The sequence below is a fragment of the Physcomitrium patens genome, chromosome 3, assembly GCF_059467195.1.
Source record: "Physcomitrium patens ecotype Gransden chromosome 3, ASM5946719v1, whole genome shotgun sequence".
NCBI classification, from domain to species: domain Eukaryota; kingdom Viridiplantae; phylum Streptophyta; class Bryopsida; order Funariales; family Funariaceae; genus Physcomitrium; species Physcomitrium patens.
Genome location: NC_143412.1, coordinates 24,644,975 through 24,666,099, shown reverse-complemented (window position 1 = coordinate 24,666,099; position 21,125 = coordinate 24,644,975). Strand labels below are relative to the sequence as shown.

General features: G+C 35.1%; 1 protein-coding gene across 1 annotated transcript; it reads right to left on the bottom strand.

The window, feature by feature from the left end:
• Positions 1–439: 439 nt before the first annotated feature.
• Positions 440–2,701, bottom strand: LOC112280691 (protein PHOSPHATE-INDUCED 1). The gene has a single exon (XM_024516497.1). It carries the CDS (start codon positions 2,120–2,122, stop codon positions 773–775), a length of 1,350 nt encoding a protein of 449 aa, XP_024372265.1. The 5' UTR covers positions 2,123–2,701; the 3' UTR covers positions 440–772.
• Between the last annotated feature and the right edge of the window lie 18,424 nt (positions 2,702–21,125).

Genomic DNA, 21,125 nt, shown 5'->3' with positions numbered 1-21,125 from the left:
CCATCGCATGAGCATAATGTGGAGAAAGTTGGTAGTATCGCGGGCGGGTCCTACAGGCATTGGGATCGAAGAAAAGTACGAGGATTGAAATGATACGGGGTAGTTTGTAATTGAGATTGGCACGCACTTCGCTGCTTAATCGCAGGAAGGAAATTCTTGGCATGTGCCTCAGAAGCTGATAATTTAAGCATGCTCGTGAATTTTCGTAATGATGTGAGTATGGCAGATTAAAGTTGATTGTAGCGTTGGTTTCTGGGATCAATGCTGACACTGCGTGGCAACAATGTCAGTGCAATTGCATTCATGGTCTTCATGCCAGTGTCCAATCAAGTTACAAAATTCAAAACCTTACGAAGACATTGCACCAGACCAGATTGATTCTGACATGTACAGTAAGACAACTCACGAAGTTGGCATCACCAGAACGAAAGCCTACAAATTACCACCATTTCAAACTTTTTATGTAATGTGTTCAGGACTACTACATCATTGACGGCAACCTAAACGCCAAAGCTCACGTGCCATTCCACTAGTCTTCATGTTTTCACTTCCATATTAGCACCAAGAGCGACAAAATAAAATGATCAGACACAAACTCTCTTAGCCTGTCTGTGAACAAAACGACGTCACAAAGAAATCAACGATATGAACCGTATGTACTAAAAAATAATTCTCCTCGCGTTGCATCGGCTGCCATGGGAGCTCTTCACTTAAGGCTGTCAGCAGCACAGATGTCAAGCAGGCTCACAAATCGATCTAACACTGCGACATATTATACTTGGCCTGCGCACTTCTGCGTGACAGGATTGAACACCCATGGCACAAGAAACTCCCGGCCATTAACACCGTAAACGTTGAAGCTAGACCCCGTCGTGGGGTTCGACAGGAGCTGCCCAGCGTAGCCAGGGTAGGCACCAGATCCATAGATTCCGCCACAAGCGCCGGCGGCTTCCAGAGGATCTGTTGCGTCGCCCTGAAAGTAAGCTGTGGCATAAGGGTTAGTTGCTGCGCCCACAAGCAAGCTGGCAATGTTGATGATCATCCCGTCCACACCGACATCGCCACTGGGGGCTTTCAACGGCGGCACGTCGGGCCCAGTTCCCTTCAGGGGCTTGGCATATGGCCACGCACAATATCCTGCGCACAGCTTCTCGGCATTCCCCACCCAGGCGTAAGGGAGCACATGCGATTGTGTCGCAGCCGAAGGGAAGGTGTACAGATGGGTCCCGCACTGGGAGCTGCAAAAGCCTTGCACGTTGACATCAGCCGATGTCAATACAACATACACTCCCGCTGGGTCAAGCACAAGGCCCTTGCCCAGGGAGGAGGTTACCAGCTTCTCCACATCAGCTTGCTGCAAAGATTTCCCCAAGCTGTAAGCCGCGTCCTCATAGACGCTACCGGGAACAACAGTCTGAGCAACGGGCACTTTAGACCCGTCTGTGTAACCCTTGGTGATGGCCCACCAGCCGGCGACGGTGGGGTGCCCAGCAGTAGCCTTCGGCGCGGAGAAGGACTGCAGGAAGTCACTGATGGTCGCCTTTTGACCAGGGGCAAACGCGCCGTAGTAGATGACATGCACCTTCAGGACACCCCCTTTGCCCGCCAGAATAGGTCCGTCGTGGTAAGTGACAGATATAGCAGGACCGCTAACTAGAAACTTAGAGCCACCGAAGAACGACCTTTTAACATAGTGATGATATGGGCGCGTTCTCGCAGCGTTAGCCCATTTGCTCTGAAAGGGGTCAACATTACCAGTGACACCGACGGCAATCTTGCCTACATTGCTTGTTTTGGCAATGTATGCTGGGCCCACGCTTCCCTCCCATGGAAGGACTACCACGGCTAGGAAGAGCAGAGACGACAAAACACCGATGGCGATGTTGCGGTTGCGGATAGCCTCGCTATGGCCGCTCTTGCCTTGGCCTTCCTTGTTCAAGGAAGGAAGCGGTCGCAGCTTCTCCGGTGGAGGGCTACCCTTGAGCAGGGAGCTGTTGCGCTGCAGCACTGGGACGTTGATGCAGGTAGACTCCTTCACTGAAGAGGCAGACCTCTGGAAGGCCGCCATGGGCGAGTCCCGATCAGAGCGCATACTGGAACTTTTCTCCAACTGCGCTGCCATACAAACAGCAAGAAAACTGCTGCCGCTCCAACAACCTACAGCGAAACAAGAACTTACTTCCACACCAAACTTGCTACTAAACCCACTGTCCTAGATCGAAACGAAGGCAAGCTGACTGCAAAGCAGCCGCTGCAGCATTCAAGGAGTCAACAAGAGGTCATCCCCACAAGTTGCGCTTAACTGATCACAAGCGCTCGCAAGCAGTCACATAATGAGCCTATGGACCTGACAGAACGTTACTAGCTGATATAGCGGTGACGAGCTGAGGAGAAAAGCGGGCACCGCGGAGTCTAGTGGTGACGACTACTCATGTCGTGGAAGTGACCCTGCAGTGCATGAACTGGCAATCGATCGCAACGCGGCTCCACTGTACTTGCGGTGGTTGAGGGTAACTGGATCAGCTGGACTGTATTGATCGACTTCACTGGCTAGCTCGAGGCCGGCAGCTAGAGGATAAAGATACAACCGATATAGGACAGGGGAGGATACTGGTGTGGCCAATTGAAGCCAGACTAACACCTTATAAACAACATTACAGCGCTCTTACAGCGGGATGCGCACAGTAGGACCCCACTTCCTTCCACTTGAACCACCCTCAGCAGCTCCGCGTTTTGACGAGCCTAGACGAGGCGGTGGGTAGGTGTCGTCTTGTGACTGAGTGGGCGATCTGGCGTGATTGATGGTGTGGTCGGCGCAGAGAGGGAAGGGCAGCATCAATGCAGCTGATGGGGGGTCTGACACGCTCTGTAGCTGCGCAGTCGCCATGCGCTGCTGGTGCTGGTGCACCTGCAGTCCTTGTATGTTGCTCCCGGCTCCTTCCTCCTCTCTGACACTCCTCCGGCGTCACTTGCCACAATAGCCCATTTACGATTAGACCCAGGCGTTGAGTCGGAGCGTTGCAGGAAACGACGAGAGTGTAAGCGCGCTCAACGCGAGTGGACTTGATGGCGATGAAGCCCGATGTGACTGGACGACCCGAAAGACAAGCCGCGGAGGTTTTCATGTGTGCAGTAAGATTTGACGAAAAGGCTGTGATTTGACCGACCTCAGTGCGAGACTAGCATGAAGTGTTATACTCGGGGTTTCATTGCTTTTTGTCTTCGATGAGTGTTCTCATTGTCGACGACGGCTCTTGCGTGGACTTGCCATTCTAAATCGAGCCTTGGACCTGATCGCATCGCATCTCATTCTATCGCATTGCAAGTGGTCTTGCGCCTGCAGCAGCAGCCACAGCGATGCGATCAGTTTTCTATCTGTCGCCGCTTCAACAAGCTCTTGCAATTAAAACACGAACCAACGGAGACGACGACTCGTGGCGTCCGCTTTCGCTGTGTAAAACCTCGGCTTGGCTTCCACGTCGGATGGCCACGTCGGCAGTTTTTGCATGACGCGAAGGGCGGGAAGAACTCCAGTCGTGGCATAGGGATTGCATATACGTATGAGCGCAAAAATAAACATAAGAAAATATGTTTACAAATGCTATTAAATGCTATTTGTTTATATAGCATTTTGGAATTTAATAAGTATACATAAGAGAACCAATTAAAATATCTTAAATTTATGTGTGTATATATATATAGGAAGTTGTTAAATTGATCCAAGTATTTACTAAATTTATCCACCCATCCTAACTATCATCAAAAAAAATTCTCTGCCATGTGATTCATATTGGTTGAAAACCAATACAAAAATTGGTTGGATTCTCAACCAATGATGATGGATGAGTCGATTTACTAAATGCTTGGGTCAATTTAACAATTTCCTATCTCTTATATAAAACAACTCAAAGGGGATAAACTAATAGGATAAATCAAATGAGACAAAAACCATCTCTAATTGGTTGCATATCTTATTGTTTTGATCAAAAGTGAAGCAATAATTCAACTTTTGATCAATCAAAGATCAAAATTTACATGATGCTACAAATTGCCAAGAGTAGGACTATAAGATCACTAGGCCTAAAGCTCAAAAGCACTACAATATGGAACGGCATGGAACATAGTAGAACAACATGCAATATGAAGTTTCACATCATATGAAGCTTCAAATAATTTGTTACACATAGTTTACAATGTTTGTTTGTGGCTAATGGCATAGATTTCCACTCATATATATATGTATATATATATATATATATATATAGATTTAAATCAAGTTATAGTTATGTAAATAATTTTTTGATTAAAAAATATTTAAAAAAATTGAAATGTAAAAATCAAAATATGTAAATAAGAATTTTAGCACTAATTCATATTCTTGATTTATAACTTTTTAAACTAGATACAATGTCAAAAGCTTTAGTCAAATAATAATTATTTTTGAAACTTTAATATTTCTTGATTATATGAGTTATGTGAAATTATTGTGTTTTTTCTATAAGAATTTCCAAATAGTTAAATAAGTCAACCATTACATTATACAGAGTATCAAAAAATATTAATCATGATTTAAGTTTTATATTTTAAAATCAAAATCTATTTATATAATTAGAATAGTTATATTAAAATCTTTTTTAGTATTAAAAAAATTTTAACTCATAAAAAAATTATAAAGAAATTTATTAGTTATGAAATATAGAAGAATTTTTAATATTTGATTAAATATGGCATTCCATAGCTACTAAATTTTATATTTATAAAATACGTTTTTAAAAAATAAAATATATAACTAATTAAAACAAAAATATATTTAAAGTTTTAATAAATCTATGTAAAGATGATGCTTTAATTAAATATGCAGATATTTTAAAAAGAAATATACATATGAGGTTCTTAATGCTTTTAATTTTCCTTCCTTTAGAAGTGTATAAAAATTTAGAGTATTGCTAATGCCATCACAACTTGTCACCCATTCAATTTTTTTACTAATATTTCAAATATTTCTTTTGTATTTTTGAAATTATATAGAATAAATAATTCAAGAGTTGTAAAAAAGAACTAAGGAAATATATTAGGTGGGTGGCAAGTTATGGTGGTAGTAACAAAAAATATGGTGGCATTAGCAGTACCTAAGATTTAACATTGTTAGAATAAGAGAGTTTTGTTTTGCATAGAGAAGTTTAAAATATATAGTTATTTAATTTCTAATATTACACTAAAATTAAGATTTATTATATATTTCAAAGCTTACTATATATATATATATATATATATATATATTGTCACATGATATGGCATTGGGTGCAAAATCTCATCAAATGTATGTAATTTAATTTGGTTTAATTCTTTTTCATCCATTGAATTTTTTTTCTTAGTTGATTTTGTTAGTATCAAGTAGGATTTGAATACTTTAGTAGAAAAAAACTCTTCACTTGATATTCAAGTCTTGTGAGTGATTTTGGAGAAAAAAAACTTGGGTTACAAGGATTTGCTCGGCTATGGTGGTTTAGCCATTTTAGGGTTTTTTCTATTGACACTTACATTCTTGGATTTCCCTTTTGTGATGTAAGAGATAGCTTAACTTATTTGTGTGTAGATCCACACAAATAAGTTGAAGTATGTTCTCTCCTTTTAAAGTTGTGATGTAGAAGATTGAAATGGTGTAGATAACAAAAAAAAAAAAAAAAAAAAAAAAAACTTCAATCTGTTGGGACACTGTACTATAGTCTAGATGCATCACTGGAAGTTTTGCAATACTGGAGGACTAGAGTGCCGGAATACTACTTGCGGGATACGTTGAGGTCGCTACGTATTGGTGGATTATTGTCTTATCTGGGATAGAGGTTGTGTCACCTGGCAAGAGTGCATCGGGATGCATGGTGCGAGGTTGTGTTGCCATATTATATTGGTGAGAGTGTATTGGGGTAGGTTGCACTGCAGAGAGCTAAAACGGAACAATATTGAGTTGCGAAGGTTTGTTGGCATAGGGTTGCGGGGATCTGGTCAGGTGCGACGCAGTAAGGCAAGCGCGGAGGCGGAGCTCAAGGTCAGAGTCGAGGCGCCGGGACTATGGCTCAGGGTTTTGGTGCGACAGAAGAGAGCTGTTTGCGGTGCAGTGGTTTTCTGGAGCGGCCTTGCTGTTGATTGGATATTTAGTTATTTTTTGTTTTTTGGTTTTCAGTGCTAGGTTGCGGGAAAAGTAGAGCCGTTGCTGTGAAAGGTTTCATCAGTCTTGCGCTCTTGTGTCCTTACGCATCGCCGATCTTGTCTGCATCGCCATTGCTCCGGCCACTCACTGAATTCTTTGTTGTCAAAGTGGAGCGGGGGAGCACAGAGAGTTTGCCACTTGCTGCTGCAGTCAGCGACTTCCGGTGGTAAGCAACGGGAATTTGCAACACCTTGCGTCACTCGGTGATAAGGACAAGCGTGCCGATATAAGCCTAGCATGGTAACAGGGTCATGCAAATACAGGAACTTCCAGTGACAGGGCCCCCACGGTGATTAGACCTTGCAACAACATGCAATTACTTTTTTTTTTTTTTTTTTTTTTTTTTCTTTAATTTTTAATTTTTTTTTAAACCACATTTTTCCAAAAAATTTAAGTGTTATGTTTGGAAGTTCACTTCAAGAGCATGTGGAGTCCAAATTTAACCATTTTTGAGTCATTTTTATGTAGAAGTAGTTCAAAGAAGCCATTGACATTTTGCATTTGTGAAGTAAAGATTATATGGAGCATTTAAGTCAAAACTTGTATTTAAGATTTATAAGGCCAATTAATAATAATAAAATGATTATTTTTACTCATATTGGTGGTAATATAATTTGTATTATATTTTCATATATTATAATAGATTTTAGTGTTCAATCAATTATGACTAGTAAGTAGCTTGGTCAAAAATTAGGTCTCATTGCTTCAAACTTAGAGCCTTGTCCTTTTAGCATTATCATTTTAGTAGGGGACACAAAGCAAGCTATTGGCTCTACCAAATAGCTATTGTAATTAATATTTTCCATTTGACTTCAACCATTGTATTCACTCTTATTTCTAAAGTATGTTGCGACTAATACTACCAATTATGATATTCTAGTTGGCCAGCATGTTCTTTCTTCTTTTCATTTTGGCCTAAATAATTGAATTAAAGAAGCATGGATTAGACTAATGTAGTCTATTGTCACGGATATATACATTTACTTCAATAATTACTTATATGATTAGGTAGAAGTAGGTAAATATAGATTAATTTCATAAAGTCTTTTAAAGAAGCTTCCTAAAAGCTTTATAGATACAGTTTTGACTTTAGATGTGTTTATAGGTTGGAAACTTGGCCATTAAGTTAACCACATGTTGGTAGCTTATAGAATAAGTTAATTATGTATAGTAGCTTGTAGAACAAGCTTACCATGTAGCGCATATGTAGATAACTTGCCTTGTTAGTTAAGACATGTGGCTAGCAAAGTCAACATGTTTTAGAGGTCTTATAGGACATCGCCATGTAGCTCCTAGTTAAGAGTATATATAGAGGTAAGAGTGAAGCCTTCTGTACTCTTATCAATGTCGTTTTACTCCTTAGTTTTGTTTCAAGACTTTCTAGTCTTTTTGTTTTTGGCAATAGCCATTCTAATTCAATATTATATCATCTTTGAGTGACTTTCTAGTTCCTTTCAATGATACACAAGTGTATTGAGGATTTTCTTTCTTTGAGATTCATGTTCTTGGTAGTTTGACAAGAGTGCTAACATACTATTTTTGTCTTATTTTAGAAGTGAGTAGATTATCCCATTTCTATTATTATATTTTGAAGGTTGCGGACTATCCACCTTTTAAACAAAAAAATATTATTTTTTAACAGTGATCTTTTCTTGAAGACAGTGGATTATCCTTCTTTGTAGAAATTTTTATTAGATGTTGTGGATTACCTTCCTTCAATTTAACTCTTTGGATTTTTTTGAGTTGTCTATAAAAGAAAAGATTATGGATGCTACTCCTAACGAAAGTGAGAATAGATTTGCAACTATTGCAGATCTTCATGAGCTTGTGAATGCTCTTAGAGTAGAAATTTTACATAATTCTAATGTGAATTATGGAGGTATTATGCCTATGCCTATGAAAAAAGTTCAAAGTCTATGGCAAGAAGTTGTGCAATTAAAGGAAGCATGTAGATCGGCCTCACAACCAAATCCATGGAGTTTTGCTTCTACAAGTATGACGGAGACAAGGATTAATATGCCTAAGAAGTTTGATAGAACAAGATCAAAATTTCAAAGATTTTTGCAACAAGTCAAGCACTATTTAAGGTTACATCCTTTCCAATACCCTGGTGGATTTACTCAAGTTGGATTCATAGACGCACTTCCATCAGGAAGTACTGTCTCTTGGTTTGCACCTTTAATAGAAAAAGATTTGTCACTCTTTTATGATTTGAATTCATTCCTAAAAGTATTTACGACCACATTCGGAGAAAGTGATCAAGAATGAATAGCACAGATCAAATTCTTATCTTTATGACAATGATCATGATCAACCACCATACATGTTGCTGAATTTCAAAACCTTACTTGTGATGTGGATTGGAATGACATAGCACTTATCAATCAGTTTCGATATGGATTGAAGAATAGTGTCAAAGATTTTTTTATTAACAATGCCAAAAGCAGAATCTTTGAAACAATCAATTACTCAAATCATTGTATGTGATAATTGATTATTTAAAAGGTGTGAAGAACAAAGACTTGGTTGAAGAAGAAGAAGTCAAGTAATGGCAACAACTTCCAAGTTTTCTGAAAAGTATTCATCTAGGCCATAACTAATGTAAATTAATACCATACGTTTTAAACCTCTCACAGAGCACGAAAAGACTCAATGTTGCTAAGTGAATTTATTTTTATATTATAGAGAAGCTAAGTACACTGCTCAATATTGTCCAAAGAAGCAATGCAATTAAAAAATATGGAATACAATTATCAAAGAAGATAATGTGTCGAAAAACGAGTTTCTCCAATTATAATAGGGATTGTGAGGTTGGAATCATGTGCAATACTTAGTAAAGGTCCTATTTTTTCCTCAGATCCCTCACCTTGTTTTATAATAGATGTATGTTTAGGACTTAAAAATCACAAAGTCTTTGCCTTATTAGATTCAAGAGCCTGAATCTATTTTATAGACAAAGATTTTGTCATAAATCAAAAAATACCTTTAGTGAAGAAAATTAAATCTATACATGTAGAAGTCATAGATTGTCTTTTAGAAATGTTATCCATGAAACTGTTCTTTTAGATGTAGCAATTAAAGATCATAATAGTGTAGTAATATTTAATGTAATAAGATCTTCTTCCAATCTAATTATTTTAGGATTATCATGGCTAAAAAAATATAACCCTAAAATAGATTAGATTTTTTGTAACCTTAACTTTTTTAGTAGTGCAATCTAAGATCAAGTTACTGAAGTAGAAGTACATAAGTCTAGTATATCCAAACTTTTATTGATAAGTATGAGAGTTTTTATGCATGCTACAAAAGAATGTTTATCTTTTGCTATATATGCTATGTCCATTTCTAATGGTAAAAAAATGTTAAGTGATATTCCTAGGCAATATTAAAAATTCCAAGATATTTTTTGAAAAGAAGAATGTAGATATTTTTCTAGAGCATTGACCTTATGATTGTTCAATTGATCTGCAAGAAGGAACTCAACCACTATTCATACCAATCTATAGCTTATCATAGAATAAATTGGTTACATTAAATGAATACATTGATGAGAATTTGACAAAGAACTTCATACGCCATTCTAAATCTCCAACCAAAGCTCCTATCTTATTTTTGAAGAAGAAAGATAGATCTTTGTGGATATGTATGGATTATCAAAGACTAAAAGAGATTACCATAAAAAATAGATATCCTTTTCCTTTGATTTCAGGACTTCTTGACTAACTCAATCAAGTAAAGATATATACCAAAATAGATCTACAAGGAGCATACAACTTAGTTTGTATCAAAGAAGGAAATGAATGGAAGACCACTTTTTGAACTAGGTATGGACATTTTGAATATAATGTCATGCCTTTTGGACTCACAAATGCACCAGATGCTTTTCAACATCTTATGAATGATGATTTTTGTGAGTTTTTGGATGATTTTATTGTTTGCTATTTAGACGACATTTTAATCTATTCTAAGAATATAGAAGAATATAAACTTTATATTTGTGACGTGTTACAGAAATTTAGAGATGCATGATTATATGTAAAGTTAGAAAAGTGTGTATTCCACACTATTCAAGTTGACTTTTTAAGATACATCATTTTTAACAAAGGTCTTGTGATGGATTCCAAGAAGGTCCAAACTATCATAGATTAGAAGATTCCAAGGATAGTACGAGATATACAATACTTTTTGGACTTTTCTAATTATTACCAAATCTTTATCAAGAACTTTTATCAAGTTGGAGCTCTACTTACACGTTTAACTTGTAAAGACAAACTTGAGTAGAATAAAGAAACACAAGCATCATTTGATGTTTTAAAGGAATTTATTTCTGCACCAATCTTGTATTGTGTCAACTTCTCTAAGGTTTTTTTTATGGAAACAAATGCGTGAGACTTTGCTATGGATGCCATATTGTCACAAATGGGAACAAATGACAAACTCCACCTAATAGCTTTTCATTCCAAGAAATTTTTAGTAGTCAAGATTAATTACGAAATCCATGACAAAGAACTCTTTGTAATTGTGGATTCCTTTTAAGAATGGCATCATTATCTAGAAGGTGCTTCAGGTCCAATCATTGTATATGCAAATCATAAGAACCTTAAGTATTTCATGTCAGCGCGTATTTTGAATTATCGTCGAACATGTTGGAACATGTCTTTATCTAGATTCAATTTCAAGATCACTTATTGATCCAAAAAACAACAAAGTCTATTAGATGACTTTTCTAGATATTTTTATCTTGCACCATAAGAAAAAATATATCTTTTGATCAACAAAGAATGATCCTCTTGAAGCTCGAGCATTTTCATCTTTGAGCAATAAAATCAACATTGACTATTGATTCAACTTTTGTCAAGTAAATTCAATTAAGTATGTCCTTTGGTCCTCTTATTCATAATATCAAGAATACTTTCTCTTAGTCCTATGACACTTCAAAGTTTGAGTTCAAGAACAACTTACTATATTTTGAAGATTGTCTATATATTTTAGAAGGCAAAGCATGATTATGTGTCTTTTAAGCTTATCATGATTTTCTAGCAACTGGATATTTTAGATATAATAAGACTTTGGCACTAATATCAAGAGATTTTTAGTGGCTTCAAATGTAGAAGGCAGTCAAAGACTTTGTACAATCATGTGATACTTGTTCAAGATCAAAAACTCCTTGCCATTGATCTTATGGACTTCTTCAATCATTACCAATTCTAGAACAACCATGGTCTTTCATTTCTATGGATTTTATGATGGATCTTCTAGTCTTAAGTTCAAATGACTCTATATTCATAATCAAAGATCGCTTCACGAAAATAACACATTTTGTACCATGTATAAAACCTATTTTAGATAAAGAAACAAGTAAGCTTTTCATTGTCAATATGTGAGCCATTGAATTGATTCACTTTAATATTTAATATAAAAAATACACTTATTATGCTTAAAATATAAATTTTATGAGTTAATATTAGAATTTTAGGAAAAAATAAAAAATAAATTGCTAATAGCAGATATGCAATCTAGGATAGAGTTTAGTAAGAAAAAACTATAAAGACTATATTTTTTTAGTTAGCCAGTAGTAGAGGAATTACAAAGGAAGTAGCCTTGGTGTCAAAATAGACACTCGTAGGTGGTGCTTTTTGTGGTTTAAAAGGTGCTTCTTTGCAATTAGTTGTCACCAACTATTTCCATAGTCAAAAGGGTTTGAGGGGCCTCGGATTTCCCTCAATAAGTCTGTGGTGTTTTATGATTTGTAAGTAAAGATTTTTCATCATATAGCTCTTTTTAATAGCTTTTTAATGAGCTAAGTCTTGCTTAATTTGGAATTGAATCAAATTTTTGGTGAATTTTTGAGTGCAAAGGGGGCGATTGCCTTGGTAGTTTCAATAATCCAATTTTGAAAAGACATTTCTTGGTGCCAATCAATGGGATTGTAGAATAGGTAAATAAACTTTGTGGTAAGCTACTAGTTGGTTATTGATAATCTTAAGAATTAGACTGATAGTTAGGCAGTTTAGTCGGTAACAATAGGTTGTTAGTGGAATAAATGGTTAAGAATTCAAAGGATCATAACCTTTGGAATCCGCTGGCTGATGGATCATCTTATTAGTACGATAAATAGGTTGAAGAAAGAGCAATCTAGGCCAGATAGTGAGAGTCGTAAGCCGAGAGCCAGACTGTGAGAGTCGTAAGCCGAGGTAAGCTTGATATTACATCTTTGTTTTCTTTATTATTTGCTTATGAGGAATGATGATTGAGAGAAGTATTGTTGAATTGATAATCGTAGAATGGATTATGGATTGAATAAAGATAGAAGTAGTAAGCCTTGGTGATTTATAGTTTGATACTTGATTTCAGATAGCCAGAATACAGTCAATTGTGACACTAATAGACCCAATTCATATAACCAATCTTTCCCAGCGTTTGAACCCACCTCTATTAATTCAATTGCTTTAGTCTATTGAAGCTTGAACACAACAAGAATAATATTTTTGCGCCGTTGCCAGAGAAATGATTACAATATGAAATGTTAAAAATTGATTATATGGGAGATAGAATCATATGTTGAATGAGAACGTGAGAAGAACCAGTTTTAGGATAACAAATATGTGAGTTATAATTCAAGGCAATATTGATTTTGTAAAGAAGAATGAAAGATTATGAGTCATAATCATAGGGGAGAAGATTATCAAAGAATTAATCAATAAACGAAAGAAAGACATGAGCAGTTATGCATAAGAAATAGCCTAAGGAAACGACAAAAAAGAATTGCAGGTACAAGAAAAATCAAAGGAAGAAAAATTCAGATTCAAATAGTAAGGAGACAAGTGATAACTCTAATGGCCGCGGGAGTGCTAGAAGTACCAATTGCACTACAAATGGGAGGAGTAGGAGGCCGAACTACAAGTGTGGCACCATTACCTACTTTTAGTGGTTGGCCGGGCTCTAATTTCGATCACCATATATCTCAATTTTTGACAACTTGTGTGGCTAATAATGGTAGAACTGAAGATATTTGGTTGAGATGGTTGCCAGCAACTTTAAAAGATATAGCTTTTGAATGGTATATTCTGCAACCAATGGGTAGATTTTTCAATTAGGAGGCCTAGAGGAATGCCTTCCTAATCCATTTTAGACCAATTGGATTTGAAGATTGGCTTTGAGAAAGTTTGATGAATAGCAGGATATTTGTGGAGGAATCCGTAGAGTCCTATTATGGCCGGATCGTAGATATACTTTGTAAATGGTCAAATAATCAAATGCTAGATGTGTTTATATTTTCAATATTAATCAATGGTTTGCATCCACTAGAATTGAAAATGTGTGTAAAAGAGGCTCGACCAACTACGGTAGAGGCATCGTTGGCACGAGCAAAGATGTGGGAAGAATGTCATTATGACCAATTGTTAACAGTGGGGGCCACGATGATTCCAAGTTCAGGAAGCCAACAAATACAATCGAGAAATGTGTCAATGGATAATTATCTACAAATGGCAGCCTCTAATGTGAAGAACGTTATGTTGCAACAACCAATTAATGCTATACCATCCTAAACAATAGTGCCAATAATGATGACACCTTATTTTACATTATCAATTTATCAACAACCGGAGTTGTTTAGAAATGTGACTCTTAAAGATCCAAATGAAGCCTTGTTATTAAATCTAATAAAGAAGATGGAAGAATTGGCTGTAAATTTGGCTAAAGATAATGAGAAATGACATAAGCCTTCTAATACGAGACCTAATGTATGGTGTAATAATTGTAAGGAACAAGGTCATTTTGATACGGAATGTCTATCACGTAGACAAATGGATATTCAATGTATATTTTACGGAGGAAAGCACCCTACCCAAAACTACTAGCATTTACAAAGGCAACAACAATTCAGTAATCAGACCATGATCCCACCGACTCAGTGGGAAGTCAATCAAGTTCAAATAGGAAATACGTATGGATGGAATGAAAATCGATCTAATCGACAAAATCAAACATTCAATAATTTTCAAAGTTCTAATTTTAATCAGAGGTCTGCATCAAACCTTTAGAACTACGGGAAGGAGCAGTAGAGGTATCAGCAATATGCTCTAGCGACGTCATCGAACCAAGTACCCTCCATATAAATGGGACAACCAGGATTATTTTCTAAGCCTACATGGAATAAGCCTAGTAGGTATATACCGATGGAAACACCCAATATGCTAGATGGCGGTGCAAGAAGACCACTTTATTGTTTTCGTTACAGACAGATTGGCCATTATGCCAATGAATGTCCCAATCCCAGAGCCAATGACAATTATGCGCCAGTATGTGTGAATTGCAAGCAGTCGGGACATACTTATCAACAATGTAATGCTCCGTTCAATTTCAATAATCAAGATCAATAGATCCAAAGCCAAGGAAAAATACAAGAGATAAATCAAGATCCTCAAGATTCACCAATTCATCAAATAGAAGTAGTCCAAGCAGTCCATACAAGAAGTAAGCAAAAGGAAAAAGGATCAAATGAATATTTGGATGATCCTGAAGCGAAGGACCAATTGGATCCAATTACAGGGCCATCTAATCCAGGTCCTAACATGGGTCCCTTACTCAATATAAGACCTAAATCGATTGTGCACTCTAATGAGGTACTAATTACGAAGGCTTTAGTTCCATGTCAAGCTGTTTCATTCTTTACATAGTTTCGAGAAACGTCCTTTCGATTGAAAGATCTTCTAAGAGGCATAAATTCTAAAGAACCAATATCAGCCCAATTGGAAGAACAATCTTACCCGTTGAAAGAAACAATTTTATAGGCTTCGTCAAATTCAGTTCCACTAGCTCTACCAATTTCTAATATAGAGAAAACCAATTTACCTGCGTCAGTGTCTAGGATTGGAAAGAAAAAATGGATATTGGGAATTATCACTAATACAGAACCATATGATATTCTAAAAGATTTGAGCACCATACAGTCTACAATCTCTATGAAGCAACTATTCGTGGCAGTACTTGAGTACCGAACTATGTTGAATTTCTCATTAATTCGTCGCAGATCTCGAAATAAAGAAATCTGAGAAGTAAGTTTGAATCTCAATCTGGGTGCACCTATGATTGATGTCTCAATTGATGGAATGTTATTATCGGAAGTACAAGTAAATAGAAGATCTAGTATAAATCTTATGAATGCTGCTACAATAGAAGAGCTGGGTTTGGATCACTTATTGCCTACTATAGTGGTTTTGAGAATGGCTGACTCCAGTCGACTTAAACCTATGGATATTTAACGAAGTATTGATATAGTAATTGTAAAGATTACCTACAAAATTAATTATATTATTTTTTGATTGCGAAGCTCTATATTGTCATATCTAATTTTATTGGGACGACTATGGTTGTATCAAGCTAAAGCTCAATATGACTGGGACAATGATATATTGATAATTGGGAAAGATAATGATAAAATTGAGCTTCAAATGTACCCTGTCCAATATCACAGAGAAACTCGAGTTGCCGGTTCAGAATTCACGTTGGATTATGAAGATGAGTCTATAGAAGAAGAAATTGGTGCACCTGACCGAATTTATGCTGATACAAGGCAAGTTGTCGAGCACACTAAAATGAACTACTAGTGTAAGAGTCCAGGAGAGTATTTAGTTCTTTCAGATGTTATTGATGATTCTGATCATATGATTGCATATTGGATAAATAGACGAGATATTAATCACGTTAGTGCTATGGAATTGGAGTTGAAAGTTCTAACTTGTCAGATTTTATGAAGGATTCTGGAATTGAGCAGAACATCAGTTTAGAGACTCTTGAAATTCCATGATGTCAACCAATTAATTTAGGTATAAGGGAGGCTCTCCAAATCATTCAGATTTACGACGGTATAAAAAGAAAGGAGAAAGAAATTTGGGTGGATTACTTTTTAACACATAAAATTATTTTTGCATAGTCGTATACAGATTTGAAAGGAATTCCAGCTAAAATTTGTAAGCATCGAATTATATTGGAGGAAGATGCTATACCAGTATGCCAAAGATAACAACAATTTAATCCAAAATACTCACTTATGGTAAAAGAAGAGCTAGATAAACTCTTAGAGGTTGGATTTATCTATACGGTTCCTTTCAGTGAATGGATTTCACCAATTGTTATGGTACCGAAAATGAATGGAAAAGTTTGTATCTGTCAAGATTTCTGAAAATTTAATGTGGCCACCAAGAAAGATTACTTTCCATTACCTTCCATGGATAGTATGGATAACATGTTGTCATTATTACTAGGTAGTAAAAGAATAGGAGTGGGGCACTAGTTAAAGTCATTCTGTGGTATTGTTTTGGGTTGGTTGGAGTGCCATTTTCTTGTATTTCTTGTGTTTTTGACAGTAGCAATTTTAGTTAAGAGTTAAAAGTTAGGAGCCAGTCACAAGTGTCGATTGAAGATGTTCTAGAATAGATGAGTCAGCAGCAACAACAATTGGAACTTCGAGATGTTTAGATCTTAAAATTAAAAGCTCAAGTCCATGAATTGGTAGAGTATAATGAAGATCTCTCAAACCAATTGAGGAAGGAGCCAATGGATGGATTGAAGGAGGAAGAAGAAGATTTGTAATTAGAATCAGATTCGATGGAAGGCATATTTGATAATGCAGCAAATGATCAATTGGGTGGGCCAGAGGAAATAGTACCTTTGTAGAGTTTTGTTAAGTAGTTTCTATGTAGGTAACAATTGTGTGTTTGCGAGGGCGCTGAACAATTAAGAGTGAAGCTATGTAGCATAGGTAAATAAACTTTGTGGTAAGTTATTGGTTGATTATTGATAACCTTGAGAATTAGACTGATGGTTAGGTAGTTTAATTGGTAACAGTAGATTGTTAATAGAATAAATGGTTAAGAATTCAAAGGGTCATAACCTTTGGAATCTGCTGGTCGACGGATCATCTTTTTGGTAGGATAAATAGGTTGAGGAAAGAGCTATCATGGCCAGATTGTAAAAGTCATAAGCCGAGAGCCAGATTGTGAGAATTGTAAGCCGAGAGCCAGAATATGAGAGTCGTAAGCCGAGAGCCAGACTGTGAGAGTCATAAGCCAAGGGCCAGACTGAGAGTCATAAGCCGAGAGCTAGATTGAGAGTTATAAGCCAAGGTAAGCTTGGTGCTACTTCTTTGTTTTTTTTATTATTTACTTATGAAGAATAGTGATTGAGAGAAGTATTATTGAATTGATAATTGTAGAATGGATTATGGATTGAATTAAAATAGAAGTAGTAAGCCTCGATGATTTGTAGTTTGATACTTGATTTCAGATAGCCAGAATGTAGTCAATTGTGATACTAACAGATCCAATTCATATAATCAGTCTTTTTCCGTGTTCGAACCCACCTCTATTGATTCAATTGCTTTAGTCTACCGAAGCTTGAATGCAAAAAGAACAAGAGGGATCATTTTGAAATTTTTAAAGTACCTGAATCTTTAAGCTGAGCTTCTATTGGCATAGATTTCATTAAATTTTAAGCAATTTTGAGTTTTGAACAAAGTTTTGAGTGAAAGGGGGTCAGCTGTAGCGACAAGCCCAATGATCCACCTTTGAAGAAGCATTGCTTATAGATTAGGTACTAGATTGCCACGAAAATTATAAAGTAGGAGCATCTTGAAGTTAAATTTTCAACACAATAAAAATCATTAGATGTGGAGTTAATTTGGATTTTTGGAAAATTTTGGAGTAAAAAGAGGATGCTTCCTTCAATCCTTAGGTGTTGTCAAGGTACTTCCGCTTGTACTTATCTTTATTTTATTTTTTCTTTTATTTTTCTTTTATTTTTTTTATAGTAATTTTTAACTTCTATATTTTACTTTTGGCTTTAATTTTTAATTTTTAATCTTTTTTCTTTTATTTTTATTTTTTTATTTTTAACCTTTACTTTTTTTTGTTTTTTATTTACTTTTACTTTTAAAACTTAACTTTTAACTTTTAACTTTTAATTTTTAACCTAACCTTTAAAAATTTTATAATTTCTATGGATTAAAGATAATAACTTAATTAATTACTTTTACCATTGGTTATTTAAAAAATAAAAATTTATATATTTTAAAAAATGATAAAATAATAAAATAATAAAAAGTAATAAAACGACCTAAAAAGAATAATAATAATAATAATAATAATAATAATAATAAGATGATTGGAAAATTCTTTTGCTGTTGGCAAAGTTTACATATTATAATTTGGTACATTCTTCTACTTAACAAACACCTTTCTTTGCTAATTATTGTTATCATCTACGTCTTGATATTTTTGACTTTTTAAAAGTTGATAATTTTGTGGAAAAAGATTTAATAAATCGTTTATTAGAGCTACATGCAATAATGAAGGTACAATTAAAAAGAGTACAAGAATGACAAAAGACCAACATAAATGCTTATTGCAAGGAGCAATCATAATTCAACATAAGTTACAAGGTATGGTTACTTTGTCGAAATATCAAGACTACTCGTCTTTGTGATAAGTTGGACTATTGTAGGTTGAAATTTTTTTCTATTTGTAAATAAATTAATCGTGTTGTTTATCAATTACATCTACTGGAGTCTATGAAGATCCACCTTGTATTTCACGTGTCCATTCTTGAACCATATAAGATAGTGAATATCGAGGAAAGAAGATAAATACCACTTCTTCTTATAGAAGTGGATAATAATCAAGAGTTTGAGGTGGAAGAAGTCTTAGATTTAAGGCAATGCCAAAATAGGTTGAAATATCTTGTTCATTGGTGTGGATATGATATTAGCAAACACACATGGGAACTAGCAAAGAATCTTACAAATGCAACAAAGAAAGTTGAAGCCTTTCATCAATGACATCCATCAAAATCAAAATAAAGAATAACAAATCTTTGCTATAAAAGAAACAAGATCAAAAGAAGATAATATTCTACCTTCTATCTTTCTTTGTAGCTTTTATGTATTTGGGCCGCTAAAGAAATAGAGAACCAACAACCAATACCTTCAACTCAAGAGCTTTCATTTGTAAACTTTCCAGACGAGACATTGTGATTGTCACAATCTTCAAGACAAAAAAATCGAGATAAAGATCTTTAAGAATAATATGTCCTTCCTCGAATAAGTGGCGAGATACAATGTGTTTGGTATCACAACTTTGGAAGAGACTCTTGATGTTTGGTGATTTTATGATAGGTAAGAACAATTCTAGAGGATGTTCTAAATATTTTATTTGAAGGAAGTTACGAAGGCCTCAATAATGACCAAATAATAGGATGGTCTTCTTGTCTTGGTATGACATACTATCAATAGTAGAGATGGCCTATCAACCATCTTCAAAGAGAGCAAAGATTGGAGTATGTCGCAAATATAATTTGTCGCATCTTAGACTTCTTCAATATATGAAGATTGCTCCTTCTAGAACTTGTCCCTAGAAAAAGATGTAATATCATAGACATATATATATTTATCTCAATAATTATTTATATGATTAGATAGAAATAGATAAATATAGATTAATTTCATAAAATCTTCTAAAAAAGCTTCTTAGAAGCTTTATAGACATGATTTTGACTTTAGATGTATTTGTAGGTTGGAAACTTGGCCAATAAGTTAATAATGTGTTGATAGCTTATAGAATAAGTTAATTTTGTATAGTAGCTTGTAGAATAAGCTAACTATGTGGCACATACATAGATAACTTGTCTTATAAGTTAAGATATGTGGCTAGCAAAGTCAACATATTTTGGAGGTCCTATAAGATATCGCCATGTAGCTCCTAGTTAAGAATATATATTGAGGTAAGAGTGAAGCCTTCTTCACTCTTATCAACACTGTTCTAGTCCTTAGTCTTATTTCAAGTCTTTCTAGTCTTCTTATTTTTGGCAATAGCCATTTTAATTAATATTACATTATCTTTTAATTGAATTTTTAGTTTTTTTTAGTGACACAAGAATGTATCAAGGATTCTCTTTCTTTGATAATTATATCCTTGACATCTATAAATGATAGAAAAAAATAATTTATTCTATATATTTGTAATAATTATTATGATTATATTGGCATAAATCTTATTTAAATATAGTGCATTGATATAACATGGTATAGATAAGACAATTGTATTATTGACATATAAGAATAGATAGTTAGAATCATATTTGAGAAGTTATAGAAGTTTTTAGAATTGAGGCTAGGTTAGTGGACTATGTAGGATCCACCATAGAACCTTCTAAAAAATGGCTTAAGATGGTTATCTAAGTGGAGCTCATTGTGGAATCTTCTAAATATAATTTAAGGTAATTATTTAAGTGGGATCCATCATCTAGGAACATTCTAGAAAGTCCAAGGTGATAGAATAAAGTATAAATAGGACTAGCTAGAGGCTTTTGGGACATTTGGTCAGGTATGGCTTCGGACCTTTTTTTTTAGTAAAATTTGGTTTTGCATCTTTTAGTTGAGTTTTGTATTGTTCTATTTTTGTTTGTTCAATTTTGTCTTTCATATCCTATTTTATTTAATTTTATTCAGTTTTGCTATAGTCTATTTTTTTTCTATTTTATGACAAGGCTTTATATTACTGTGGATTAAAAGAATTTTAACTTTTTTGAGACAGACTAGTCCTATTTTATTGGTAGTAGAACAAATGTTAGATTATTCTTTGGTAGTATGTCAATAGTCATCATCTAGTTCAAGGTCAGTTGTTGTAGTCACATTAGGTATTAATTTGAGGCTATCATGAGCTACTCTTAAAGAATCAATCACCGAATAAGAAGGCATTGTTATAGTAGAGTTGAACGAAGAATTTATAGCATGGAAGATATTGCAGAGCAATCCCAAATGGAAGCTCAAATATAACACTTCTTAGGCTATATGGCTATTTTACAAGGGCAAATAAAAGCCTGAAGGATAAAGAAGTCAATATCTACTAGGTTGAAATTG

Excerpts from the sequence above, each read along its gene's own strand:
- LOC112280691 (XM_024516497.1), bottom strand. The coding sequence starts at position 2,122 with ATGGCAGCGCAGTTGGAGAAAAGTTCCAGTATGCGCTCTGATCGGGAC.